The sequence below is a fragment of the Salvelinus fontinalis genome, unplaced genomic scaffold (assembly GCF_029448725.1).
Source record: "Salvelinus fontinalis isolate EN_2023a unplaced genomic scaffold, ASM2944872v1 scaffold_1170, whole genome shotgun sequence".
NCBI classification, from domain to species: Eukaryota; Metazoa; Chordata; class Actinopteri; order Salmoniformes; family Salmonidae; genus Salvelinus; species Salvelinus fontinalis.
The window spans coordinates 1-26,723 of NW_026601379.1; the positions used below are offsets into that span (position 1 = coordinate 1).

General features: G+C 45.2%; 1 protein-coding gene across 1 annotated transcript in view; it reads left to right on the top strand.

Annotated features, from left to right (window-relative positions):
- Nucleotides 1-6,303: 6,303 nt before the first annotated feature.
- LOC129848767 (slit homolog 3 protein-like) overlaps nt 6,304-26,723 on the top strand; it is a gene marked incomplete at its 5' end in the record, with an annotated part of 43,696 nt that continues 23,276 nt past the window's right edge. The window contains 4 exons of the mRNA XM_055915873.1: nt 6,304-6,499; nt 7,919-8,043; nt 18,661-18,758; nt 19,817-19,956. Coding sequence (XP_055771848.1) covers nt 6,304-6,499; nt 7,919-8,043; nt 18,661-18,758; nt 19,817-19,956 — 559 coding nt within the window. The remainder of the gene's footprint in view (nt 6,500-7,918; nt 8,044-18,660; nt 18,759-19,816; nt 19,957-26,723) is intronic.

Here is a 26,723-nt window from a genome sequence, read left to right on the forward strand (position 1 = left end):
GAGGGGGAGTGAGAGAGAAAGAGAAAGAGAGAGGGGGAGAGAGAGAGGGGGAGAGAGTGTGAGAGACAGAGCGAGAGAGGGGCAGAGAGCGAGAGATGGGGAGAGTGAGAGGGGGAGAGAGAGAGAGAGAAAGAGATCGGGAGAGAGAGAGAGAGGCAGAGAGTGAGAGGGGGAATGAGAGAGAGAGAGAGAGAGAGGGGGAGAGAGAGAGAGAGAGAGGGGGAGAGAGAGAGAGAAAGAGGGGGAGAAAGAGAGAGAGGGAGGCAGAGAGGGGGAGTGAGAGAGAGAGAGAGAGGGGGAAAGCGGGAGAGAGAGGGGAGAGCGAGAGAAAGGGTGAGGGGCAGGGAGAGAGATGATAGAGGGGGAGAGAGGGGCAGAGAGCGAGAGTGAGAGAGGGGGACAGAGAGTGAGACAGAGAGAGATAGAGAGCGATAGAGAGGGAGAGAAGGGGCAAGAGAGAGGGGGAGAGAGTGAGAGAATGTGAGAGACAGAGCAAGAGAGGGGCAGAGAGAGATGATAGAAGGGAAACCAGAGAGAGGGGGAGAGAGAGTGAAAGTGGGAGAGAGAGAGATAGACAGAGAGGGAGAGAGGGGGAGAAAGAAAGTGTGAGAGAGATGGAGAGGGAGAGAGCTAGAGAGGGAGAGAGGGGGAGAGATAGAGAGGGAGAGAGAAAGGGGGATAGTGTGTGAGAGAGAGAGAAAGAGAGAGAGAGAAGGGGAGAGAGAGAGAGAGAATGCGAGAGAGAGAGAGAGAGAATGCGAGAGAGAGAGAGAGAGAGAGAGAGGGGAAAAGCGGGAGAGAGAGGGGGGAGCGAGAGAAAGGGTGAAGGGCAGGGAGAGAGATGAGAGAGGGGGAGAGAGGGGCAGAGAGAGAGTGAGATACAGCGGCAGAGAGCGAGAATGAGAGAGGGGGAGAGAGAAAGATGGTAGAGGGGGAGAGAGGGGAGAGAGAGTGAGACAGAGAGAGATAGAGAGGGAGAGCGAGAGAAGGGGAGAGAGGGGGAGAGAGTGAGAGACAGAGCAAGAGAGGGGCAGAGAGAGAGGTGGAGCGAGAGAGATGATAGAAGGGAAACCAGAGAGAGGGGGAGAGAGGGTGAAAGTGGGAGAGAGAGAGAGAGAGAGATTGAGAGAGAGTGAGAGACAAAGTGAGAGAGGGGCAGAGAGCGAGGGGGAGCGAGAGAGATGATAGAAGGGAAACCAGAGAGAGGGGGAGAGAGAGTGAAAGTGGGAGAGAGAGAGATAGAGAGAGGGGGGAGAGAGATTGAGAGAGAGTGAGAGACAAAGTGAGAGAGGGGCAGAGAGAGAGGGGGAGCGAGAGAGATGATAGAAGGGAAACCAGAGAGATGGGGAGAGAGAGTGAAAGTGGGAAAGAGAGAGATAGATAGAGGGGGAAGAGAGAGAGGCAGAGAGAGTGAGGGAGAGGAGGGGAGAGAGAGGGAGAGAGATGGAGAGAAGGAGAGAGAGAGGAGGGAGAGAGTGTGAGAGAGATGGAGAGAGGGGGGAGAGAGTGAGAGAGTGTGAGAGACAGAGTGAGAGAGGGGCAGAGAGAGGGGGGGAGTAAGAGAGATGATAGAAGGGAAACCAGAGAGAGGGGGAGAGAGAGTGAAAGTGGGAGAGAGAGAGGCAGAGATAGGAGGGGAGAGAGAGGGAGAGAAGGAGAGAGAGAGTGGGGAGAGAGTGTGAGAGAGATAGACAGAGAGGGAGAGAGAAGCAGAGAGAGAGTGAGAGGGAGAGAAAGAGAGAGAGAGAAGGGGAGAGAGAGAGCGCGCGAGAGAGAGAGAGAGAGAAGGGGAAAGTGGGAGAGAGAGGGGGGAGCGAGAGAAAGGATGAGGGGCAGGGAGAGTGATGAGAGATGGGGAGAGAGGGGCAGAGAGAGAGGGAGAGAAAGAGACAGCGGCAGAGAGCGAGAGTGAGAGAGGGGGAGAGGGGGAGAGAGAGTGAGACAGAGAGAGATAGAGAGGGAGAGGGAGAGCGAGAGAGGGGGAGAGAGTGAGAGAGGGGGAGAGGGGGAGAGAGAAAGATGGTAGAGGGGGAGAGAGAGTTAGACAGAGAGAGATAGAGGGAGAGCGAGAGAGGGGGAGAGAGAGAGAGAGTGTGAGAGACAGAGTGAGAGAGGGGCAGAGAGAGAGAGGCAGAGGAGGGGAGAGAGAGGGAGAGAGATGGAGAGAAGGAGAGAGAGAGGGGGGAGAGAGTGTGAGAGAGATCGAGAGAGGGAGAGAGATAGACAGAGAGGGAGAGAGGGGGAGAAAGAAAGTGTGAGAGAGATGGAGAGAGTGATAGAGAGGGAGAGAGATAGAGAGGGAGAGAGAAATGGGGATAGTGTGTGAGAGAAAGAGAGAGAGAGAAGGGGAGAGAGAGAGGGGGAAAGCGGGAGAGAGAGGGGGGAGCGAGAGAAAGGGTGAGGGGCAGGGAGAGAGATGAGAGAGGGGGAGAGAGGGGCAGGGAGAGAGTGAGAGAGGGGCAGAGAGAGAGTGGAGAGATGGGGAGAGGGGGAGAGAGAAAGATGGTAGATGGGGAGAGAGAGTGAGACAGAGAGAGATAGAGAGGGAGAGCGAGAGAGGGGGAGAGAGTGAGAGAGTGTGAGAGACAGAGCGAGAGAGGGGCAGAGAGAGAGGGGGAGCGAGAGAGATGATAGAAGGGAAACCAGAGAGATGGGGAGAGAGAGTGAAAGTGGGAAAGAGAGAGATAGATAGAGGGGGAAGAGAGAGAGGCAGAGAGAGTGAGGGAGAGGAGGGGAGAGAGAGGGAGAGAGATGGAGAGAAGGAGAGAGAGAGGAGGGAGAGAGTGTGAGAGAGATGGAGAGAGGGGGGAGAGAGTGAGAGAGTGTGAGAGACAGAGTGAGAGAGGGACAGAGAGAGGGGGGGAGTAAGAGAGATGATAGAAGGGAAACCAGAGAGAGGGGGAGAGAGAGTGAAAGTGGGAGAGAGAGAGGCAGAGAGAGGAGGGGAGAGAGAGGGAGAGAAGGAGAGAGAGAGTGGGGAGAGAGTGTGAGAGAGATAGACAGAGAGGGAGAGAGAAGCAGAGAGAGAGTGAGAGGGAGAGAAAGAGAGAGAGAGAAGGGGAGAGAGAGAGCGCGCGAGAGAGAGAGAGGGAGAGAGAGAGAGAGAGAGAGAGGGGGAAAGTGGGAGAGAGAGGGGGGAGCGAGAGAAAGGATGAGGGGCATGGAGAGTGATGAGAGATGGGGAGAGAGGGGCAGAGAGAGAGGGAGAGAAAGAGACAGCGGCAGAGAGCGAGAGTGAGAGAGGGGGAGAGGGGGAGAGAGAGTGAGACAGAGAGAGATAGAGAGGGAGAGGGAGAGCGAGAGAGGGGGAGAGAGTGAGAGAGGGGGAGAGGGGGAGAGAGAAAGATGGTAGAGGGGGAGAGAGAGTTAGACAGAGAGAGATAGAGGGAGAGCGAGAGAGGGGATGGAGGAGAGAGAGAGAGAGGAGTGTGAGAGACAGAGTGAGAGAGGGGCAGAGAGAGAGAGGCAGAGGAGGGGAGAGAGAGGGAGAGAGATGGAGAGAAGGAGAGAGAGAGGGGGGAGAGAGTGTGAGAGAGATCGAGAGAGGGAGAGAGATAGACAGAGAGGGAGAGAGGGGGAGAAAGAAAGTGTGAGAGAGATGGAGAGAGTGATAGAGAGGGAGAGAGATAGAGAGGGAGAGAGAAATGGGGATAGTGTGTGAGAGAGAGAGAAAGAGAGAGAGAGAAGGGGAGAGAGAGAGCGAGAGAGAGAGGGGGAAAGCGGGAGAGAGGGGGGAGCGAGAGAAAGGGTGAGGGGCAGGGAGAGAGATGAGAGAGGGGGAGAGAGGGGCAGGGAGAGAGTGAGAGAGGGGCAGAGAGAGAGTGAGAGATGGGGAGAGGGGGAGAGAGAAAGATGGTAGATGGGGAGAGAGAGTGAGACAGAGAGAGATAGAGAGGGAGAGCGAGAGAGGGGGAGAGAGTGAGAGAGTGTGAGAGACAGAGCGAGAGAGGGGCAGAGAGAGAGGGGGAGCGAGAGAGATGATAGAAGGGAAACCAGAGAGATGGGGAGAGAGAGTGAAAGTGGGAAAGAGAGAGATAGATAGAGGGGGAAGAGAGAGAGGCAGAGAGAGTGAGGGAGAGGAGGGGAGAGAGAGGGAGAGAGATGGAGAGAAGGAGAGAGAGAGGAGGGAGAGAGTGTGAGAGAGATGGAGAGAGGGGGGAGAGAGTGAGAGAGTGTGAGAGACAGAGTGAGAGAGGGACAGAGAGAGGGGGGGAGTAAGAGAGATGATAGAAGGGAAACCAGAGAGAGGGGGAGAGAGAGTGAAAGTGGGAGAGAGAGAGGCAGAGAGAGGAGGGGAGAGAGAGGGAGAGAAGGAGAGAGAGAGTGGGGAGAGAGTGTGAGAGAGATAGACAGAGAGGGAGAGAGAAGCAGAGAGAGAGTGAGAGGGAGAGAAAGAGAGAGAGAGAAGGGGAGAGAGAGAGCGCGCGAGAGAGAGAGAGAGAGAGAGAGAGAGAGAGAGAGAGAGAGAGAGAGAGAGAGGGGGAAAGTGGGAGAGAGAGGGGGGAGCGAGAGAAAGGATGAGGGGCAGGGAGAGTGATGAGAGATGGGGAGAGAGGGGCAGAGAGAGAGGGAGAGAAAGAGACAGCGGCAGAGAGCGAGAGTGAGAGAGGGGGAGAGGGGGAGAGAGAGTGAGACAGAGAGAGATAGAGAGGGAGAGGGAGAGCGAGAGAGGGGGAGAGAGTGAGAGAGGGGGAGAGGGGGAGAGAGAAAGATGGTAGAGGGGGAGAGAGAGTTAGACAGAGAGAGATAGAGGGAGAGCGAGAGAGGGGGAGAGAGAGAGAGAGTGTGAGAGACAGAGTGAGAGAGGGGCAGAGAGAGAGAGGCAGAGGAGGGGAGAGAGAGGGAGAGAGATGGAGAGAAGGAGAGAGAGAGGGGGGAGAGAGTGTGAGAGAGATCGAGAGAGGGAGAGAGATAGACAGAGAGGGAGAGAGGGGGAGAAAGAAAGTGTGAGAGAGATGGAGAGAGTGATAGAGAGGGAGAGAGATAGAGAGGGAGAGAGAAATGGGGATAGTGTGTGAGAGAGAGAGAAAGAGAGAGAGAGAAGGGGAGAGAGAGAGCGAGAGAGAGAGGGGGAAAGCGGGAGAGAGAGGGGGGAGCGAGAGAAAGGGTGAGGGGCAGGGAGAGAGATGAGAGAGGGGGAGAGAGGGGCAGGGAGAGAGTGAGAGAGGGGCAGAGAGAGAGTGAGAGATGGGGAGAGGGGGAGAGAGAAAGATGGTAGATGGGGAGAGAGAGTGAGACAGAGAGAGATAGAGAGGGAAAGCGAGAGAGGGGGAGAGAGTGAGAGAGTGTGAGAGACAGAGCGAGAGAGGGGCAGAGAGAGAAGGGGAGCGAGAGATATGATAGAAGGGAAACCAGAGAGAGGGGAGAGAGAGAGAGAGAGAGGGGGGGAAAGCGGGAGAGAGAGGGGGGGAGTGAGAGAGAGCGGGGGAGAGGCAGAGAGATGGATAGAGAGAGAGGGGGGGTGTGAGAGATGGAGAGAGGGAGAGAGATAGACAGAGAGGGAGGGGGTGTGTGTGGGAGAGAGATAGACAGAGATGGACGGAGAGAGGGGGGAGAAAGAAAGTGTGAGAGAGATGGAGAAAGAGAGATAGAAAGGGAAATAGTGTGTGAGAGAGAGAGAAAGAGAGAGAGAGAAGGGGAGAGAGAGAGTGTGAGAGAGAGTGTAAGAGAGAGAGATGAGAGAGGGGAGAAAGAGAGGGTGAGGGGCAGAGAGAAGGGGAGAGAGAGAGAGAGAGAGAGAGAGAGAGAGAGAGAGAGAGAGAGGGGGAGAGAGCCAGTGTAAGAGGGCAGAGAGTGAGAGTGTGAGAGGGCAGAGAGAGAGAGATAGAGAGAGAGGGGGATAGAGAGAGTGTGAGAGAGAGAGTGGGGGAGAGAGAAAAAAGGGGAGAAAATGGGAGAGAGAGAGAGCGAGAGAGATAGAGGGGAAGGAGAGAGAGAGAGGGGGGAGGGAGATGAGCGAGAGAGAGCGGGGGAGGGAGAGAGAGAGCGGGGGAGGGAGAGAGAGAGAGGGGGGAGGGGGATGAGCGAGAGAGAGCGGGGGAGGGAGAGAGAGAGAGAGAGAGAGAGAGATAGAGGGGAAGGAGAGAGAGAGAGAGGGGGGAGGGAGAGTTGTAAAAAAGGATGCTTACCAGGAATACAATTCCTCTGTTTTAGTAAGGGAGAGAGTTCATAGCAAACGTTTTAGATTGGTAGGAATGTGCTCTGTGCTTCTGGTAATGTGCAGACCAGTGTGTGTTTACTGACTGTGTACAGAACTTCTGCACCTTAACCATATCCTCATGCACCTGCATATGTGACCACTAGGTGTATCATTCCTGTATTTTGTTGTCCTCCAGGGCTCTGGGTGCCAACCCCCTGTATTGTAACTGTGACCTGCGCTGGCTGTCTCAGTGGGTGAAGGCTGGCTTCAAGGAGCCTGGCATCGCCCGCTGTTCCGGACCACCTGACATGGCCGACCGCCTGCTGCTCACCACGCCCCTCAACCGCTTCCTGTGCAAAGGTGAGCAACAACACTGGCTGTGATATCTCCATCCTCTTTTGCTCTCCTCTCCTTCATCTGCTGCTCCGTTGCCCTACTTCTGCTTTCTTTGTACCCCTCTCTCTCTCTCTCTCTCTCTCTCTCTCTCTCTCTCTTTCTCCTAATCTCCTTTCCTCTTCCTCTTCTCCTTTCCGCTTCCTCTCTCTCCCCCTCTCCTCCTCTCCTTTTCTCTTCCTCTCTCTCCCCCTCTCCTCCTCTCCTTTCCTCTCCCTCTCTCTCTTTCTCCTCTCCTCCTCTCCTTTCCTCTTCCTCTCTCTCCCCCTCTCCTCATCTCCTTTCCTATTCCTCTCTCCCTTTCTCCTCTTCTCTTCCTCTCTCTCTTTCTCCTCTCCTTTCCTCTTCCTCTCTCTCCCTTTTTCCTCTCCTCTTCCTCTCTATCTTTCTCCTCTCCTCCTCTCCTTTCCTCTTCCGCTCTTTCCCCCTCTCCTCTCGTCCTCTGCTCCTTTCCCCCCTCCTCTCCTTTCTGCTTCCTCTCCTCCCTCTCCACCTCTGCTCCTCTCCTTTATTCTTCCTCTCCTTCTCCTCTCGTCCTCTCGTCCTCTACACCTTTCCTCCTCTCCTCTTCTCCTCCTCGTCCTTTCCTCCCTCTCCTCCTCTTCCTTCTCCTCCCCCTCTCTGTATCTACCTGTACAGAGGAATGAACCCAGCTGTCACATATTTCTGCCCTCTGTAACCACACAGGCCAATTAACATTGATCTGGGATTTATCTGAGATTAAGGAAGATTAAGGTTTTTTAAATGTGGATAAGAGGTGTCTTTAAATACTGCTGAGAGAAGGAATGAGGGAAATTACTAAGTGTTACTCTTTCTTCTTTAATCTCTGCCTCGTTCTCTGTTTCTGACTGTCATTCTCTCTCTCTGCCTCGCTCTCTGTTTCTGACTCTGTCATTCTCTCTCTCTGCCTCGCTCTCTGTTTCTGACTCTGTCATTCTCTCTATCTCCCTCGCTCTCTGTTTCTGACTCTGTCATTCTCTCTCTCTGCCTCGCTCTCTGTTTCTGACTCTGTCATTCTCTCTCTCTGCCTCGCTCTCTGTTTCTGACTCTGTCATTCTCTCTCTCTGCCTCGCTCTCTGTTTCTGACTCTGTCATTCTCTCTCTCTGCCTCGCTCTCTGTTTCTGACTCTGTCATTCTCTCTCTCTGCCTCGCTCTCTGTTTCTGACTCTGTCATTCTCTCTCTCTGCCTCGCTCTCTGTTTCTGACTCTGTCATTCTCTCTCTCTGCCTCGCTCTCTGTTTCTGACTCTGTCATTCTCTCTCTCTGCCTCACTCTCTGTTTCTGACTCTGTCATTCTCTCTCTCTGCCTCGCTCTCTGTTTCTGACTATATATAACCTTTCTCTCTCTCTCTCTCTACCCCTCTCTCTCTCTCTCTCTCTCTCAGGCCCAGTTGATCTGAATCTGATGTCGAAGTGTGCCCCCTGTCTGGCTGGCCCCTGTATGAACAATGGCACATGTGCCAGCGATGTATCCGGCTCCTACCATTGCACCTGTCCCTTTGGCTACAAAGTGAGTGGATTTAAACACACACACACACACACACACACACACACACACACACACACACAACCCCAGCCCCACTTAAACGGTTCCACATGTTAGTGGTTTGTCATCGTATGCATAGCCCCAGTGTATTAGCCTCTCCTGTTCTCTTACATAATGCATCTTAGTTTGATATCTCAACCAATTTGGAAATGATTACAACAGTTAGTTTGGCTGTAAGTATTGAATGGAGATTAAAAGGGGTTACAGTAAAGTGCTCTCAGAGGGTGGACGTAGAGTGTGTGTGTACCTGCATGTGTGTGTGTTGTGTGCTGCTGCTGTGGCCTCGTGAGTTTGTTGTTTGGCTGTGGGATTCCTGTCAGTGTCCTGCTTCACAGACACAGATAACAGCTTCCTGCCTGCTACAGGGACAAAGCCCCTGGCCTCGCTTTTTAAATCAAATCTTTCCTCCCAAGGTCAATTTGTGCTACGGTATGTGTGTCAGTGTTGGTCCCGGTGTCTCTGGGTATGCACCTCTCTTTGGGTCTTTGCGATTATTCCTGCCTATTCAGAGGTGTCTGTGCGTGCATGTGTGCTTTTCTCCGTCGTCCTCCTCTGGGCTTAAATTCATTGAAATGTGGAGAATGAATCGTGGACCGAGAGAGAGAGTGAAAACCAGTGTCCGTGTGGTGTCTGTGATCAGAAGAAGGGGGTCTTAAGGGTCATTAGGGTCGTGATTCTTGAATGCTACCATGCTGTACCTGTACCTCTACTCCAGTGATTCACTAATCTAATGCCTCTCCAAGGCCTTCCTGGGCCATCACCAAACATTTCTGTAAAAACCCAACAATAAAGCTTTGCATACTATTTTATTTTTTGTGCTGAAGGCAAAGTGTTCTCATTTTGAACCATTTCATGTGCCTGGAGGTAGAACTCCGCCAACCCGGCAGGCCTAGAGAGCAAATACGGGACACCTATAGGCCTACCGCTGGCCAATCAGATAGCTCAGATCATCGTGTCTGCACAGTTTCCTCTGTGGAGCCATAGACTGTGAAAAGAACCCTAGAACGCAGTTGATACTGTGTGAAAATGTTTCAAACCATGATTAGAAAGAGACTCAGCGAATACAGCAAAGAGCTGCTGTTTTTAGGAGTAAGTTCCTGTTTAAGTTGTTATTCAGCACTGTCAACACTTTGTTCAACACTTTTATAAACCATCAAATGCACGTTCTCCCTACTTCCACTGTCACGCCCTGACTGTAGAAATCCTTTTTATCTCTCTATTTTGGTTGGTCAGGGCGTGAGTTTGGGTGGGCATTCTATGTCTGGTGTTCTATGGTGTCCTTGTTTTGTTTTTCTGTGTTTTTGGCCTGGTATGGTTCTCAATCAGAGGCAGCTGTCTATCGTTGTCTCTGATTGAGAACCATACTTAGGTAGCATTTTCCCACCTGTGTTTTGTGGGTAGTTGTTTTCTGTTTTTGTGTCTGCACCAGACAGAACTGTTTTGGTCGTTCTCTTTGTTGTTTTTGTTATTCAGTGTTCAGTTTTATGAATAAATCATGAACACTTACCACGCTGCGCTTTGGTCCACTTCTTCATGCAACGATGGCCGTGTATTAGAGTACAACCAGCACTGCAGCTGTAATGAATGAGTATTGCATAGTGTTCCAATAAGCTTCCGTTATTATTATTAGCTGAATGTAGTTTTTAATAGAGGAATAATTCACTTTTTCTCGTCATAGGAGTAACAACATGAATTGGTGCATGAGGCAGAAATAATGCAGTGTGACTTGAGTTTTGCCATCAGCTGGAAGACTGTGTCCCCTTTTCTCAGCCGAGGGAGCGAGAGCGGAGGGACGGTGAGTCGGGTGAGAGGCAGCCTCACCTCTGCTCCCTCCCTCCCCTCAGACTGACCATCAGATGCAGGCCATCCCAAATAAAATATTATGCTCACTCAGCTGTCCCTCACAAGTAATACAACAAATGATAAATTACCAGTGTGATCATATACCTACATTGTTTAAATATCATTTCTAATTGGTCAGAGCAAAATAACATTGGCAGGGCAATTCAAGCATAGCCAATATGTAAGTGATAAATGCAGACATTCTGTACATTACCTTGGAAATAATGGACGACATACGGGACGAGGTGAAGACAAGGTCTATAACCAGTAGATGCAGTGGTAATGTATTGGGTCTATAGCCTACTGCATAAACATAAATTGCTACAGAACTGTTTATAATTGGATAATGTTGCATAGGCTTACGTTTTTTTTTGTTTAAGTAAGTCTGAGCGGCAGATCTCAGCCTGAATTCTGACTCAGAAAGTGATCTTGATCTTGAATCAGAAAAGGTTGCTGACCACTGCTCTACTGTATCGTGATAGACAGACAGTCTCACACCTCTCCCTCTCTCTCTCTCGATTTCAATTTCAATTGAAGGGCTTTATTGGCATGGGAAACATATGTTGATATTGCTAAAGCAAGTGAACTAGGTAATAAACAAAAGTGAAATAAACAATAAAAACTGACAGTAAACATTACACTCACAGAAGTTCCAAAATAATAAAGACATTACACATTTTAAATTATGTGCAAATAGTACAACAGGGAAAATAAATAAACAGAAATATTGATTGTATTTACAATGGTGTTTGTTCTTCACTGGTTGCCCTTTTCTTGTGGCAACAGGTCACAAATCGTTTTGCTGTGATGGCACACTGAGGTATTTCACCCAGTAGATATGGGAGTTTAGCAAAATTGGATTTGTTTTTGAATTCTTTGTGGGTCTGTGTAATCTGAGGGACCGGCGGCGTTTCTCAATTCTCTACGGCGGCGTTTCTCAATAGCAAGGCTATGCTCACTGAGTCTGTACACAATCAAAGCTTTCCTTAAGTTTGGGTCAGTCACAGTGGTTAGGTATTCTGCCACGGTGTACTCTGTTTAGGGCCAAATAGCATTCCAGTTTGCTCAGTTTTTTTGTTAATTCTTTACAATGTGTCAAGTAATTATCTTTTTGTTTTCTCGTGATTGGGTTGGGTCTAATTGTGTTGCTGTCTTGGGACTGTGGGGTCTGTTTGTGTTTGTGAACAGAGCCCCAGAACCAGCTTGCTTAAAACCTCTAACGCCGCCCTAACCCGGATCCGGGATCCCCCCCAACACAAAAGCTGACTAGCGTAGCCTAGCCTAAAGTTACAGGGATATCATAAAATAAAATGTTCATGAAATCACAAGTCCAAGACACCAAATGAAAGATACAGATCTTGTGATTCAAGCCATCATCTCTGATTTGTAAAATGTTTTACAGGGAAGACACAATATGTAAATCTATTAGCTAACCACGTTAGCAAAAGACAACAATTTTCTTACTCCACCATTTTCTTACTGCATCAGTAGCTATCACCAATTCGGCCAATTAAGATATTGATAGCCACTAACCAAGAAAAAACCTCATCAGATGACAGTCTGATAACATATTTATTGTATGGGATAGGTTTTGTTAGAAAAATGTGCATATTTCAGGTAGAAATCATAGTTTACAATTGCACCCACCATCACAACTCGACTAGAATAAATACAGAGAGCAACGTGTATTACCTAATTACTAATCATAAAACATTTCTTAAAAATACACAGCGTACACTAATTGAAAGACACAGATCCTGTGAATCCAGACAATATTTCAGATTTTCTAAGTGTCTTACAGCGAAAACACAATAAATCGTTATATTAGCATAGCACATGTGCAAACATTACCCCAGCATTGATTCACGGCAAAAAGAGCGATAGCATTATCACCACCAAAATGTATTAATTTTTTCACTAACCTTCTCAGAATTCTTCAGATGACACTCCTGTAACATCATATTACAACATACATATAGAGTTTGTTCGAATATGTGGATATTTAGCCACTAAAATCGTGGTTATCCTGTCTAGGATGAGGGTGCCGCTAGCGGCACTCCCCCCCCCACCCCCACTGAAAAACCAGTGCCGCGAAATTCAAAAAAAATATTTTTTTTAAATATTTAACTTTCACACATTAAAGTCCAATACAGCTAATGAAAGACACAGATCTTGTGAATCCAGCCAACATGTCCGATTTTTAAAATGTTTTACAGGGAAGACACAATATGTAAAGATGTACATCTATTACCTAAAAACACATTAGCATAATCCACCATCTTTTATTTGTCCACCAACACCAGTAGCTATCACCAATTCGGCTATCACCAATAAGCTATCACCAATAGCTATCACCAATAAACTATCACCAATTAGCTATCACCAATAAACTAAGATATTTATAGCCCCTAACCAAGAAAAAAACTCATCAGATGACAGTCTGATAACATATTTATGGTATGGGATAGGTTTTGTTAGAAAAAAGTGCATATTTCAGGTAGATGGCATAGGTTACAATTGCACCCACCGTCACAAATGGACTAGAATAACTACATAGAGCAACGTGTTTACCTACTTACTAATCATCAAACATTTCGTAAAAATACACAGCATACACTAATCGAAAGACACAGATCCTGTGAATACAGACAATATTTCAGATTTTCTAAGTGTCTTACAGCGAAAACACAATAAATCGTTATATTAGCATAGCACATAGCACATAGCAGCCCAGCATTGATTCTAGCCAAAGTGAGCAATAACGTCAACATCGCCAAAATATATTAATTTTTTCACTAACCTTCTCAGAATTCTTCAGATGACACTCCTGTAACATCATATTACACAATCCATATAGAGTTTGATCGAAAATGTTTATATTTAGCCACCAAAATCATGGTTAGACAATGTGAAATGTAGCCCAGCTGGTGAGAAAATGTCCGTGCGCCATATTAGACAGTGATCTACTCTTATACATAAATACTCATAAACGTGACTAAAAAATATAGGGTGGACAGGGATTGATAGACAATTTAATTCTTAATACAATCGCGGAATTACATTTTTTTAATTATCCTTACTTTTCAATACAGTTTGCGCCAAGCGAAGCTACGTCAAAAAACATGGCGTCCTAAGCCACTAACATTTTTCGACAGAAACACGATTTATCATAATAAAAATGTCCTACTTTGAGCTGTTCTTCCATCAGTATCTTGGGCAAAGGATCCTTTCTTGGGTCTAATCGTCTTTTGGTGGAAAGCTGTCCTCTTGCCATGTGGAAATGCCAACTGCGTTCGGGATGAACTGGAAGCGTGCCCAGCAATTCACAGCGTTTCAGAAATAAATGTCCCAAAATCGCACTAAACGGATATAAATTGCTATAAAACGCTTTAAATTAACTACCTTATGATGTTTTTAACTCCCATAACGAGTAGAAACATGACCAGAGTAATATTACTCCCTCCACTAATGCTTGGAACAAGTGCGGGTCGATGTCCTCCAGGCGCATTACGCAGCAAGAAAAGAGTTCCTAGCTACAGGGTTTTTTAATTTGTAGTGCCTGTGAACGCGCAATCGACCCCATTCAAATCGTCATCACGTAAAGGCATCCAGGGGAAGACGTAAGCAGTGTCCGTATACTCATAGCAATAACTGCGGCCTTTTAACTGACTCCAGATCAGGGGCCAAAATTTCTGAAATCTGACTCCATGTCAGGGAAATTGCTGTAGAATGACTTCTGTTCCACTTAGAGACAAAATTTCAACTCCTATAGAAACTATAGACTGTTTTCTATCCAATAATAATAATAATATGCATATTGTACGATCAAGAATTTTGTGGGAAGCCGTTTCAAAAATTACACGATTAGCATAAATAGTGACAACAGCGCCCCCATCCTCAACAGGTTATACAATGAGAAAAGTAGCCAAGCTGGTCAGAAAATGTCGGGCGCCATATTGGACAGTGATCTAGTCTTATACATAAATACTCATAAACTTGACTAAAAAATACAGGGTGGACAGCGATTGATAGACAATTTAGTTCTTAATGCAATCGCTGAATTACATTTTTTAAATTATCCTTACTTTTCAATACAGGTTGCGCCAAAGCGAAGCTACCCCAAAGAAAATGGCGGCATAAGTGTTTAACATTTTTCGACAGAAACACGATTTATCATCATAAATAGTTCTTACTATTAGCTGAACTGCCATCAGAATATTGGGCAATGAATCCTTTCTCCGGTCTAATCGTCTTTTGGTCGAAAGATGTCCTCTTGTCCCGTCGAAATGGCCACTAACGTTCACCATGCACTCAAAGTGCCCAGCTCCTCGAGGTGCGTCACACAGAAATGCCATAAAATCACCCTAAACGGATATAAATTGCTATAAAACCGTTTAAATTAACTACCTTATGATGTTTTTAACACCTATAACGAGTAAAAACATGACCGGAGAAATATTACTGGCTAAACAACAGCTTGGAAGGAGGCAAGTCCGACGTCCATCGTGCATCAGGCGCAGAGACGAAAAGAAAGCTACTTCCGGTCATTGGTCTTTTATACAGGCCCTGATTGCGCAATCGACTCCATTCAAAGCGCCACCACTTACTGACATCTAGAGGAAGACGTAGGCAGTGTTTGCATTTACAGGGACATAGCATTTACAGGGACATTACAACTGACCTGGGAACAGGGGCCAAGATTTCTGAAATCTTGTGAGTGCTGTAGAAGGAGTTCTGTTTCACTCAGAGACATAATTCCAACGGCTATAGAAACTAGAGAGTGTTTTCTATCCAATAATAATAATAATATGCATATTGTATGAGCAAGAATTGAGTACTAGGCAGTTTAATCTGGAGACGAATTTATGCTAAGTCGAAACAGCACCCCCTATATTCGCAAGAAGTTAAGGGGCTCTTCTCCAGGTTCATCTCTCTGTAGGTGATGGCTTTGTTATGGAAGGTTTCTGAATTGCTTCCTTTTAGGTGGTTATAGAAATTAACGGCTCTTTTCTGGATTTTGATATTTAGCAGGTATCGGCCTAATTCTGCTCTGCATGCATTATTTGGTGTTCTACGTTGTACATGGAGAATATTATTGTAGAATTCTGCATACAGAGTGTCAATTTGGTGTTTATCCCATTTAGTGAATTCTTGGTTGGTGAGTGGACCGCAGACCTCACAACTATGAAGGGCAATGGGTTCTATAACTGATTCAAGTATTTTTAGCCAGATCCTAATTTTGTATGTCGAATTTTATGTCCTTTTGATGGCATAGTAGGCCCTTCTTGCCTTGTCTCTCAGATCGTTCACAGCTTTGTGGAAGTTACCTGTGGCGCTGATGTTTAGGCCGAGGTATATATAGTTTGTTTGTGTACTCTAGGGCAACGGTGTCTAGATGGAATTTGTATTTGTGGTCGTGGCAACTGGACCTTTTTTGTAACACCATTATTTTAGTCTTACTGAGATGTACTGTCAGGGCCTAGGTCTGACAGAATCTGTGCTGAAGATCTAGGTGCTGCTGTAGGCCCTCCTTGCTTGGTGACAGAAGCACCAGATCATCAGTAAACAGTAGACATTTGACTTCAGATTCTAGTAGGGTGAGGCCGGGTGCTGCAGACTCTTCTAGTGTCCTCGCCAATTTGTTGATATATATGTTGAAGAGGGTGGGGCTCAAGCTGCATCCCTGTCTCACCACACGGCCCTGTCTCACCCCACGGCCCTGTCTCACCCCACGGCCCTGTGGAAAGAAATGTGTGAGTTTTTTTACAATTTAAACTGCATACTTGTTGTTTGTGTACATGGATTTTGTAAGGTTGTATGTTTTATCCCCAACACCACTTTCCATCAATTTGTATAGCAGATACTCATTCCAAATTGATTCGAAGGCTTTTTTTAAATCAACAAAGCATGAGAAGACTTTGCCTTTGTTTTGGTTTGTTTGTTCTTTTTGTGTTGGAGGGTTTGAATGTTGTCCTGTAGTTCATTCAATGCAATTGGAGAATCCAGTGGATTCCGGTAGTCTTTAATAGTTGATTCTAAAATTTGTATTTGATCATGTATATGATTTTGCTGTTTGTTCTTTGTTATAGAGCCAAAAAGATTGGAGAAGTAGTTTACCCATATATCTCCATTTTGGATAGATAACTCTACGTGTTGTTTTTGTTTAGTGTTTTCCAGTTCTTCCAGAAGTGGTTAGAGTCTATGGATTTTTCAATTACATTGAGCTGATTTCTGACTTGCTATTCCTTCTTTTTCCGTAGTGCATTTCTGTATTGTTTTAGTAGGCTCAGGTTTTCTGGGTCTCTATGTTTTTAATTGGACAGGTTTCTCAATTTCTTTCTTAGGTTTTTGCATTCTTCATCAAACCATTTGTCATTGTTGTTAATTTCTTCGGTTTTCTGTTTGATTTTTTTTTTTTTTTGATAGGGAAGCTGAGAGGTCAAATATACTGTTTAGGTTTTCTACTGCAAAGTTTACACCTTCACTATTACAGTGGAACGTTTTGTCCAGGAAGTTGTCTGAAAGGGATTGATTTGTTGTTTCCACACTACTTTCCTTCCATCTATAGCATTTCTTAACTTCTTTGGGCTGGAAACCCGAAGCTGGGCACAATATGACAACAGCCACTTCAAGTGCAGGACGCAAAATTCAAAATATATATTTTTGAAATATTTAACTTTCACACATTAACAAGTCCAATACAGCATATGAAAGATAAACATCTTGTGAATCCAGCCAACATGTCCGATTTTTAAAATGTTTTACAGCAAAAACACCACATATATTTATGTTAGCTCACCACCAAATACAAAAAAGGACAGACATTTTTCACAGCACAGGTAGCATGCACAAAGCCAACCTAACTAACCAAGAACCAACCAAACTAACCAAGAAACAACTTCCTCAGATGACAGTCTTATAACATGTTATACAATAATGTTGTCTATGTTTTGTTCGATAAATGTGCATAAGTATAAATCAGTTTTACATTGCAGCTACCATCACAGCTACCGTCACAAATAGGACCGAAGCAGCCAGAGTAATTACAGACACCAACGTCAAATACCTAAATACTCATCATAAAACATTTCTGAAAAATCGATGGTGTATAGCAAATTAAAGACAAACGTCTTGTGAATCCAGCCAATATTTCCGATTTTTCATTATATTAGCTTACTACAATAGCCTACCACACTACCGCATTCATTCATGAAGGCACGTTAGCGATAGCAATAGGCACGTTAGCGATAGCGAATAAACCAGCAAAAGATATATAATTTTTGACTAACCTTGATAAGCTTCATCAGATGACAGTCCTATAACATCAGGTTATACATACACTTATGTTTTGTTCGAAAATGTGCATATTTAGAGCTGAAATCAGTGGTTATACATTGTGCTAACGTAGCATCTTTTTCCCAGAATGTGCGGATATTTTTATGGCACTCAACTATTCTGACCAAATAACTATACATAAACGTTACTAAAAAATACATGTTGTATAGGAAATGATAGAGACACTAGTTCTTAATGCAATCGCCGTGTTAGAATTCTAAAAATAACTTCATTACGACATCCAGCTTAGGTATAGCGAGAGAGTACCCAAAATCTGGGCGCAAACGACTATTTCACATGTTCGACAGATATATGAAACAGCATCATAAAATGGGTCCTACTTTTGACGATCTTTCATCAGAATGTTGTACAAGGGGTCCTTTGTCGGGAACAATCGTTGTTTGGATTTAGAATGTCCTCTTCTCCAATCAATTAGCATGGAAAGCTAGCAAAGTGGCGTGAAGCTCTCCTTCCTGAACAAAGGCACACAACGCAACACGCCTAACGTCCCGAAAAAATTTCAATAATCGAATAAAACTATATTGAAAAAACATACTTTACGATGATAATGTCACATGTATCAAATAAAATCAAAGCCGGAGATATTAGTCGTCTATAACGACAGCTGTACAGAAGGCAAAACCAGGTCCCTTCACGCGCTCTCCAGAAAACAGGAAACTGGTGACACGTCATACAAAGAGCTTTTGTTCGACCCCAGATCAAGTTACATACTCCATTTCTTCTCTCACTGCCTGTCGACATCTAGTGAAAGACGTATGAAGTACATGTATACTGATATATATCAAGGACATTTATAGGCAGGCCCTAGAACAGAGCATCGATTTCAGATTTTCCACTTCCTGTCAGGAAGTTTGCTGCAAAATGAGTTCTGTTTTACTCACAGATATAATTCAAACGGTTTTAGAAACTAGAGAGTGTTTACTATTCAATAGTAATAATAATATGCATATTGTACGAGCAAGAATTGAGTACGAGGCCGTTTGAAATGGGCACCTTTTATCCGGCTACTCAATACTGCCCCTGCAGCCCAAACAGGTTAATATGGGTGTCAGGTTCTTGTCTAGTTCTGACATTTAGGTTGCCACAGACTAGTACATGTCCCTGGGCCTGGAAATGATTGATTTCCCCCTCCAGGATGGAGAAGCTGTCTTCATTAAAGTATGGGGATTATAGTGGGGAGATATAGGTAGCAGACAGAGGACATTTTTCTCTGCTGGGATAGTTTATTTTAGAATTTGTAGCCAAATGTAAAATGTTCCTGTTTTGATTTATTTAATTATTTATTCATTTAGTAAGGTCTGCTAGCATACCCCCTGGATCTCTTCTTTGTTTCACACCCCTCTCTGTCTTCCCCTCCCTCCCTCCTCCCTTCCTCCCTTCCAGGGACAGAACTGTGAGATATCCATCAACGCCTGCATCAGTTTCCCCTGTGCCAATGGAGGGACCTGCCACGTGATCCTAGGCCAAGAGGACCAGTTCAGGTACCCACTACCCACTACTCTCTCCACACACCACACAGAGAGGCCGTCTGAAATGGCACACTATTCCCTAAAAAGTGGGCACAGACATGCAGGCAGCAGTGTTGTTCCAGTGTGTTAGTGACTCTGTGAGAGCCCATGGTCCATGCTGGTGTTGTTCCTCATCAGGCTTGGGGCCAGACCACTGCCACACTCTCCTCTCTTTCATTGTTCACTGTTCGGCCTTTAAACACCAATCAACCAACCCTAGCTCTCTGCCTCATCAATGATCCACATGTGGGATCTCTCCTCAGCCTTTTGATATAGCAGATGGAGGCTTTACAGCATGACCTCACTACAAAGCCTGTATCTGTTCTAGCTATGCACCGACACAAAGGTTCATCTCCTTGAGTCACTATGATGTCACGTTTTCCAGGGGTCGCAACCTTGAGGCCTCTTACAGTAGCTTTGTATATCCCCCTCTCTACTTCCAGCCCCTCAGTTAGTCCCTCTGGAGAACTGCTAAAAGACATCACAATCGCTCATCTCCTCAGGGTCATGTTCAATCAGAAGCCACTGGCCTTCAAAGAACAACAGGCATTTGATAAAGCTACTCGTCTCACTAGTGACGCTTACCTCTCTTTGCTCTGCTGAGCCTGCCCGCCACGCCGCACCCATGATGCCAACCTTGTGCCACCCCGCCCGCACAGCACAGCCAGGCTAGCTAGGGTTGGCGGGCATAACAGACAAGAGAGACAGAGTCAAGCGGTCTACCGATTCCACACGACATTTAGTTATAGCTTGATGAATGCCCTTCCACATAGGATCTTACAGGGACACACGTCTAATTGGAGTTATTGAATTCACAGACAGACCTGATTACATTACATTTTCAAATGTCACTGGAGTTCTACCCTTGTTGTTATTCAAATTGAAGTGCAAGTCTTAGGCTTTCAAAGGGCATTAGTCCTTAATAGAGGGGCCAGGGCCACAGAGCAGAGGGCATCTGGAGCGGGAATTTGAAGTGAAGTGGAATGAAACCCAGTACACTTCCATGACTCTGGCATCTCTCTCCTCCCAAGCTGTACGTGTCCTCCTGGGTACGAGGGTCTGCAGTGTGAGGTGAATCCTGACGATTGTGAGGACAATGACTGTGAGAACAACTCTACCTGTGTGGACAGCATAAACAACTATACCTGCTTCTGCCCCCCAAACTTCATAGGTATGATACACATTTTATCAAAATGTCGAATAGACATGCAGACAAATGAAATCATGCAGAGAGTGGAATAATAGCCTACTACTAGCCTCATAATTAAAAAAAATACATTGGTGTTATTTGGCAGGTCACAGATCTTCTCTCGGGAACAATTCTATGTGGGTGGGTTGGGATGCGAAGAAGAATCTGTCCTGATGTCGGGTATCTGGTGGGGCTCAGAATTAAAGTGGCATTTGAGGGTGGGAGGCGGTTACAGTAGCATTTTTATTCTACTGTAATAAACTTCTTATGCTACTGTAATACTCTACTTATCCTGCTCTAATACAATTATTATCCTACTGTAATACACTTCTCATGCTACTGTAATACTATACTTATCCTACTCTAATACACTTCCTGTTCTACTGTAATACACTTCCTTATCCTACTGTAATACACTTCCTATCCTACTGTAATACACTTCTTATGTTACTGTAATACACTATTTAGGTTACTGTAATACAATTATAATCCTACTGTAATACACTTATCTTACTGTAATACACATCTTATGCTACTGTAATACACTTATAATCCTACTGTAATACACTTCTTATTCTACTGTAATACACTTCTTATCCTACTCTAATACACTTCTTATGCTACTGTAATAAACTACTTATCCTACTGTAATACACATCTTATTCTACTGTAATACACTTCTTATCCTACTGTAACATACTACTTATTCTACTCTAATACACGTCTTATGCTACTGTAATAAACGACGGATCCTACTCTAATACACTTCTTATCCTACTGTAATACACTTCTTATCCTACTGTAATACACATCTTATCCTACTCTAATACACATCTTATCCTACTCTAATACACATCTTATCCTACTCTAATACACATCGTATCTTACTCTAGTACACTACGTATCCTACTGTAATACACTTCTTATCCTACTGTAATACACGTCTTACTCTACTGAAATACACTTCCTATCCTACTCTAATACTCTTCTTATGCTACTGTAATAAACTACTTACCCTACTGTAATACACTTCTTATTCTACTGTAATACACGTCTTATCCTACTGTAATAAACTACTTATCCTACTGTAATACACTTCTTATTCTACTGTAATACACTTCTTATCCTACTGTAATATACTACTAATCCTACTCTAATACACTTCTTATGCTACGGTAATAAACTACTTATGCTACTGTAATACACTTTTTATGCTACTCTAATACACTTCCTATGAAACTGTAATACACTTATTATGTTACTGTAATACACTATTTATGTTACTGTAATACACTTCTTATGCTTGTCGTGTCTTTTGCTATGCCGGATTAAGTGATATGACATGCTATTCTATAAAATAATTTATCTGTAATTAATATTACCTGATTAAGCTAATCAGGTAAATAATTAACTAGAAAGTCGGGGCACCACGAAATAATGTTTATAGAGCTGTTATCTTCCGAATAAACTCTTAAAGACCTAGTAGTCTTTTACCTCAATAGCAGTCCATATTTAATCGTCACTTTATTTAGTCTCATCATAAAGTTGTAAATTCTTGGTTAACTTCACGAACCCTGGCTAACAAGTTGAATCAGCAATACAAAATTGGGTTTAATTATTTATTTACTAAATACCTAAATAATCACACAGAATTACATCTACACAGAATGGATCATACATTGATTACAAATTACGTCATAAAGGAAAACGCCCCTAGCGGACGGAACAGATATGACAGCTGGTTACACAAAAGAAAAGGGGGCTGGGTTTGAGTGAAAGAGCGGGAAGACTTGAGGATCAAAGGGAGAAGCCATGCTATCGTAAATACAGTATCTTATGCATTCTAAATTACCGCCCATTTGAAAAAGGAAAATGCAATAAATATTTACTCTGAGCTGCGCTTCGGTAGATTGATCGTAGATAGTAGGCCATGTTGCCCAGCAGGGATCTCTTCTCATTTGAAGAATGTCTCTGGTGGTAAACAGAATACTTGGTAGTACCATCGTCGTGTGGTAGAAGAGATACTCTATACGTCCTCTCCTAGCCCACATCTAAAGTTGCTGCGCTAACGCAAAGGCTAGGAGGTATCATTTCTTTAGTTAATAAGGGTTCAAAGTTCGTACCAAGTTGCCATGCTATATGCTCATGTTATATTCTGGCTGGTATAGTTGAAATTCATCCTTCCGGCATGTAGGTCGTCACCTTCACATTGAAATTCGATGCTAATTCCGTTAGGTTCTCTAAGGTTGGCTTAGTTCTGTAGGTGGACTTTGTCCTTTCAATGAGGGGACCTCAAGTCCACACGCCCTTGGAACAGAAAGTTACATTTTCGTCAAGGGACTTATATAGGATTGGGAGAGAGGGCCGTGTTTCATAGTTTCTCTATGATAAACTGTTCTCTCATTTAAGAAGCTAAAACTTACATTTCATCTTTTCACAAATAGTTTCATATTTAAACATTTAAATTGCACAACAATTCCATGTGAATCTGATAACTAGAATGTGTAGATTTTCCAAGATACACTTTATGTCGTCCTATCATCAGTAATAATGTCTCAGACGACAACTGAACTGACATCATATTCATTAAGTCCCAACGCAAATTTTCAACTGGTTGGATTACCGAAATATGGTTCCATTTCCCATCTTTTGATGTTCACAGAATCTCTATGTTAACAAAGGGCTTTTTCAAGAGTCAACGCTATAGAGTAGAGAGAGAGAAACGCAGGGGAACGTATTTATGGTGGTCATAAACCTCACCCATCAAGCCAACATCATGACATGCTACTGTAATACACTTCTTATGTTACTGTATTACACTTTGTATGTTACTGTAATACACTCTTATGTTAGTGTAATACACTCTTATGTTAGTGTAATACACTTATTTTACTGTAATACACTTCTTATGTTACTGTAATACACTTCTTATGTTACTGTAATACACTTCTTATCCTACTGTAATACACTTATTATCAACTAATTCTGTTATATTGCCCACCCCCCAAAAATTATTCAACCACATAAAGATAAAGGTTAGCTTAAACATAGACAAAATCCCAAACTCCTCTGGACTAAAACTGCAACTAAATAAACCAAATACTATATTTTTTTTGAAAGTTTTTCTAAAATGATCTGAAACTGCTCTTTGGAATGATAATACAATCACGTCGGAGCAAAGAGGCTAAGAGGGCAAAATATCGCGAGTGGGGGGGGCCGCCTCGCTTCGCGTTCCTAGGTAGAATATGCAGTATTTTGTTTTTTTACGTGTTATTCCTTACATTGGTACCCCAGGTAATCTTAGGTTTCATTACATACAGTCGGGAGGAACTACTGAATGTAAGAGCAACGTCAACTCACCATCGTTACAACCAGGAATATGACTTTCCCGAAGCGGATCCAGTGTTTTGCCTTCCACCCAATACAATGGATCTGATCCCAGCCGGCGACCCTAAGCGACGTAAAAGGGGCAAACGAAGCGGTCTCCTGGTCAGGCTTCGGAGACGGGCACATCGCGCTCCATCCCTAGCATACTACTCGCCAATGTCCAGTCTCTTGACAATAAGGTTGATGAAATCCGAGCAAGGGTAACATTCCAGAGAGACATCAGAGATTGTAATGTTCTTTGCTTCACGGAAACATGGCTCACTCGAGAGACGCTAACGGAGTCGATGCAGCCAGCTGGTTTCTTCACGCATCGCGCCGACAGAAACAAACATCTTTCTGGTAAGAAGAGGGGCGGGGGTGTATGCCTTATGATTAACGAGACGTGGTGTGATCATAACAACATACAGGAACTCAAGTCATTCTGTTCACCTGATCTAGAATTCCTCACAATCAAATGTCGACCGCTTTATCTACCAAGGGAATTCTCTTTGATTATAATCACAGCCGTATATATTTCCCCCCAAGCAGACACATCGATGGCCCTGAACAAACTTTATCTGACTCTTTGTTTAACTGGGAACCACACACCCTGAGGCTGCATTCATCGTAGCTGGGGATTTTAACAAGGCTAATCTGAAAACAAAACTCCCTAAATTCTATCAGCATATCGATTGTGCTACCAGGGCTGGTAAAACCTTGGATCATTGTTATACTAACTTCCGCGACGCATATAAGGCCCTCCCCCGCCCTCCTTTCGGAAAAGCTGACCACGACTCCATTTTGTTGCTTCCAGCCTACAAACAGAAACTAAAACAACAAGCTCCCTCGCTCAGGTCTGTTCAACGCTGGTCCGACCAATCTGATTCCACGCTTCAAGACTGCTTCGATCACGTGGATTGGGATATGTTCCGCATTGCGTCCAACAAAAACATTGACGAATACGCTGATTCGGTGAGCGAGTTCATTAGAAAGTGCATTGACGATGTCGTACCCACAGCAACGATTAAAACATTCCCAAACCAGAAACCGTGGATTGATGGCAGCATTCGCGTGAAACTGAAAGCGCGAACCACTGCAAGCTAAGTCCCAGTATAGAGACAAAGTAGAGTCGCAATTCAACAGCTCAGACACAAGAGGTATGTGGAGGGTCTACAGTCAATCACGGATTACAAAAAGAAAACCAGCCCCGTCGCGGACCAGGATGTCTTGCTCCCAGACAGGCTAAATAACTTTTTTGCTCGCTTTGAGGACAATACAGTGCCACTGACACAGCCCGCTACCAAAACCTGCGGGCTCTCCTTCACTGCAGCCGAGGTGAGTAAAACATTTAAACGTGTTAACCCTCGCAAGGCTGCAGGCCCAGACGGCATTCCCAGCCGCGTCCTCAGAGCATGCGCAGACCAGCTGGCTGGTGTGTTTAAGGACATATTCAATCAATCCTTATCCCAGTCTGCTGTTCCCACATGCTTCAAGAGGGCCACCATTGTTCCTGTTCCCAAGAAAGCTAAGGTAACTGAGCTAAACGACTACCGCCCCGTAGCACTCACTTCCGTCATCATGAATTGCTTTGAGAGACTAGTCAAGGACCATATCACCTCCACCCTACCTGACACCCTAGACCCACTCCAATTTGCTTACCGACCCAATAGGTCCACAGACGACGCAATCGCAACCACACTACACACTGCCCTAACCCATCTGGACAAGAGGAATACCTATGTGAGAATGCTGTTCATCGACTACAGCTCAGCATTTAACACCATAGTACCTTCCAAACTCGTCATCAAGCTCGAGACCCTGGGTCTCGACCCCACCCTGTGCAACTGGGTCCTGGACACCGCCCCCAGGTGGTGAGGGTAGCTAATAACATCTCCACCCCGGTGATCCTCAACACGGCGTTCTGAGCCCTCTCCTGTACTCCCTGTTCACCCACGACTGCGTGGCCATGCACGCCTCCAACTCAATCATCAAGTTTGCGGACGACACTACAGTGGTAGGCTTGATTACCAACAACGACGAGACGGCCTACAGGGAGGAGGTGAGGGCCCTCGGTGTGTGGTGTCAGGAAAATAACCTCACACTCAACGTCAACAAAACAAAGGAGATGATTGTGGACTTCAGGAAACAGCAGAGGGAGCACCCCCCTATCCACATCGACGGGACAGTAGTGGAGAAGGTGGAAAGTTTTAAGTTCCTTGGTGTACACATCACGGACAAACTGAATTGGTCCACCCACACAGACAGCGTTGTGAAGAATGCGCAGCAGCGCCTCTTCAACCTCAGGAGGCTGAAGAAATTCGGCTTGTCACCAAAAGCACTCACAAACTTCTACAGATGCACAATCAAGAGCATCCTGTCGGGCTGTATCACCGCCTGGTACGGCAACTGCTCCGCCCACAACCGTAAGGCTCTCCAGAGGGTAGTGAGATCTGCACAACGCATCACTGGGGGCAAACTACCTGCCCTCCAGGACACCTACACCACCCGATGTCACAGGAAGGCCATAAAGATCATCAAGGACAACAACCACCCAAGCCACTGCCTGTTCACCCCGCTATCATCCAGAAGGCGAGGTCAGTACAGGTGCATCAAAGCAGGGACCGAGAGACTGAAAAACAGCTTCTATCTCAAGGCCATCAGACTGTTAAACAGCCACCACTAACATTTAGTGGCCGCTGCCAATATACTGACTCAACTCCAGCCACTTTAATAATGGGAATTGATGGAAATTATGTAAAAATGTACCACTAGCCACTTTAAACAATGCCACTTAATATAATGTTTACATACCCTACATTACTCATCTCATATGTATATACTGTACTCTATATCATCTACTGCATCTTCCATCTTTATGTAATACATGTATCACTAGCCACTTTAAACTATGCCACTTTATGTTTACATACCCTACATTACTCATCTCATATGTATATACTGTACTCTATACCATCTACTGCATCTTGCCTATGCCGTTCTGTACCATCACTCATTCATATATCTTTATGTACATATTCTTTATCCCTTTACACTTGTGTGTATAAGGAATTGTTAGGTTAGATTACTTGTTGGTTATTACTGCATTGTCGGAACTAAAAGCACAAGCATTTCGCTACACTCGCATTAACATCTGCTAACCATGTGTATGTGACAAATAAAATTTGATTTGATTCTGAGTGCAACCAGACAGTATTGGTGAGAGACTGGCCAGGCTCTCTCTGCAGTGCGCATGTGGGGCAGCAGCTGCGGGCATCTCCTCAGTCGGGCATCATGGGCGGTCGCCGCCATCACCTGCCCGTCACTAGGAAGGGAGGGTGCTGATCTGAGCAGCTGCTCCACGCACACCAACCCTACCATTACCA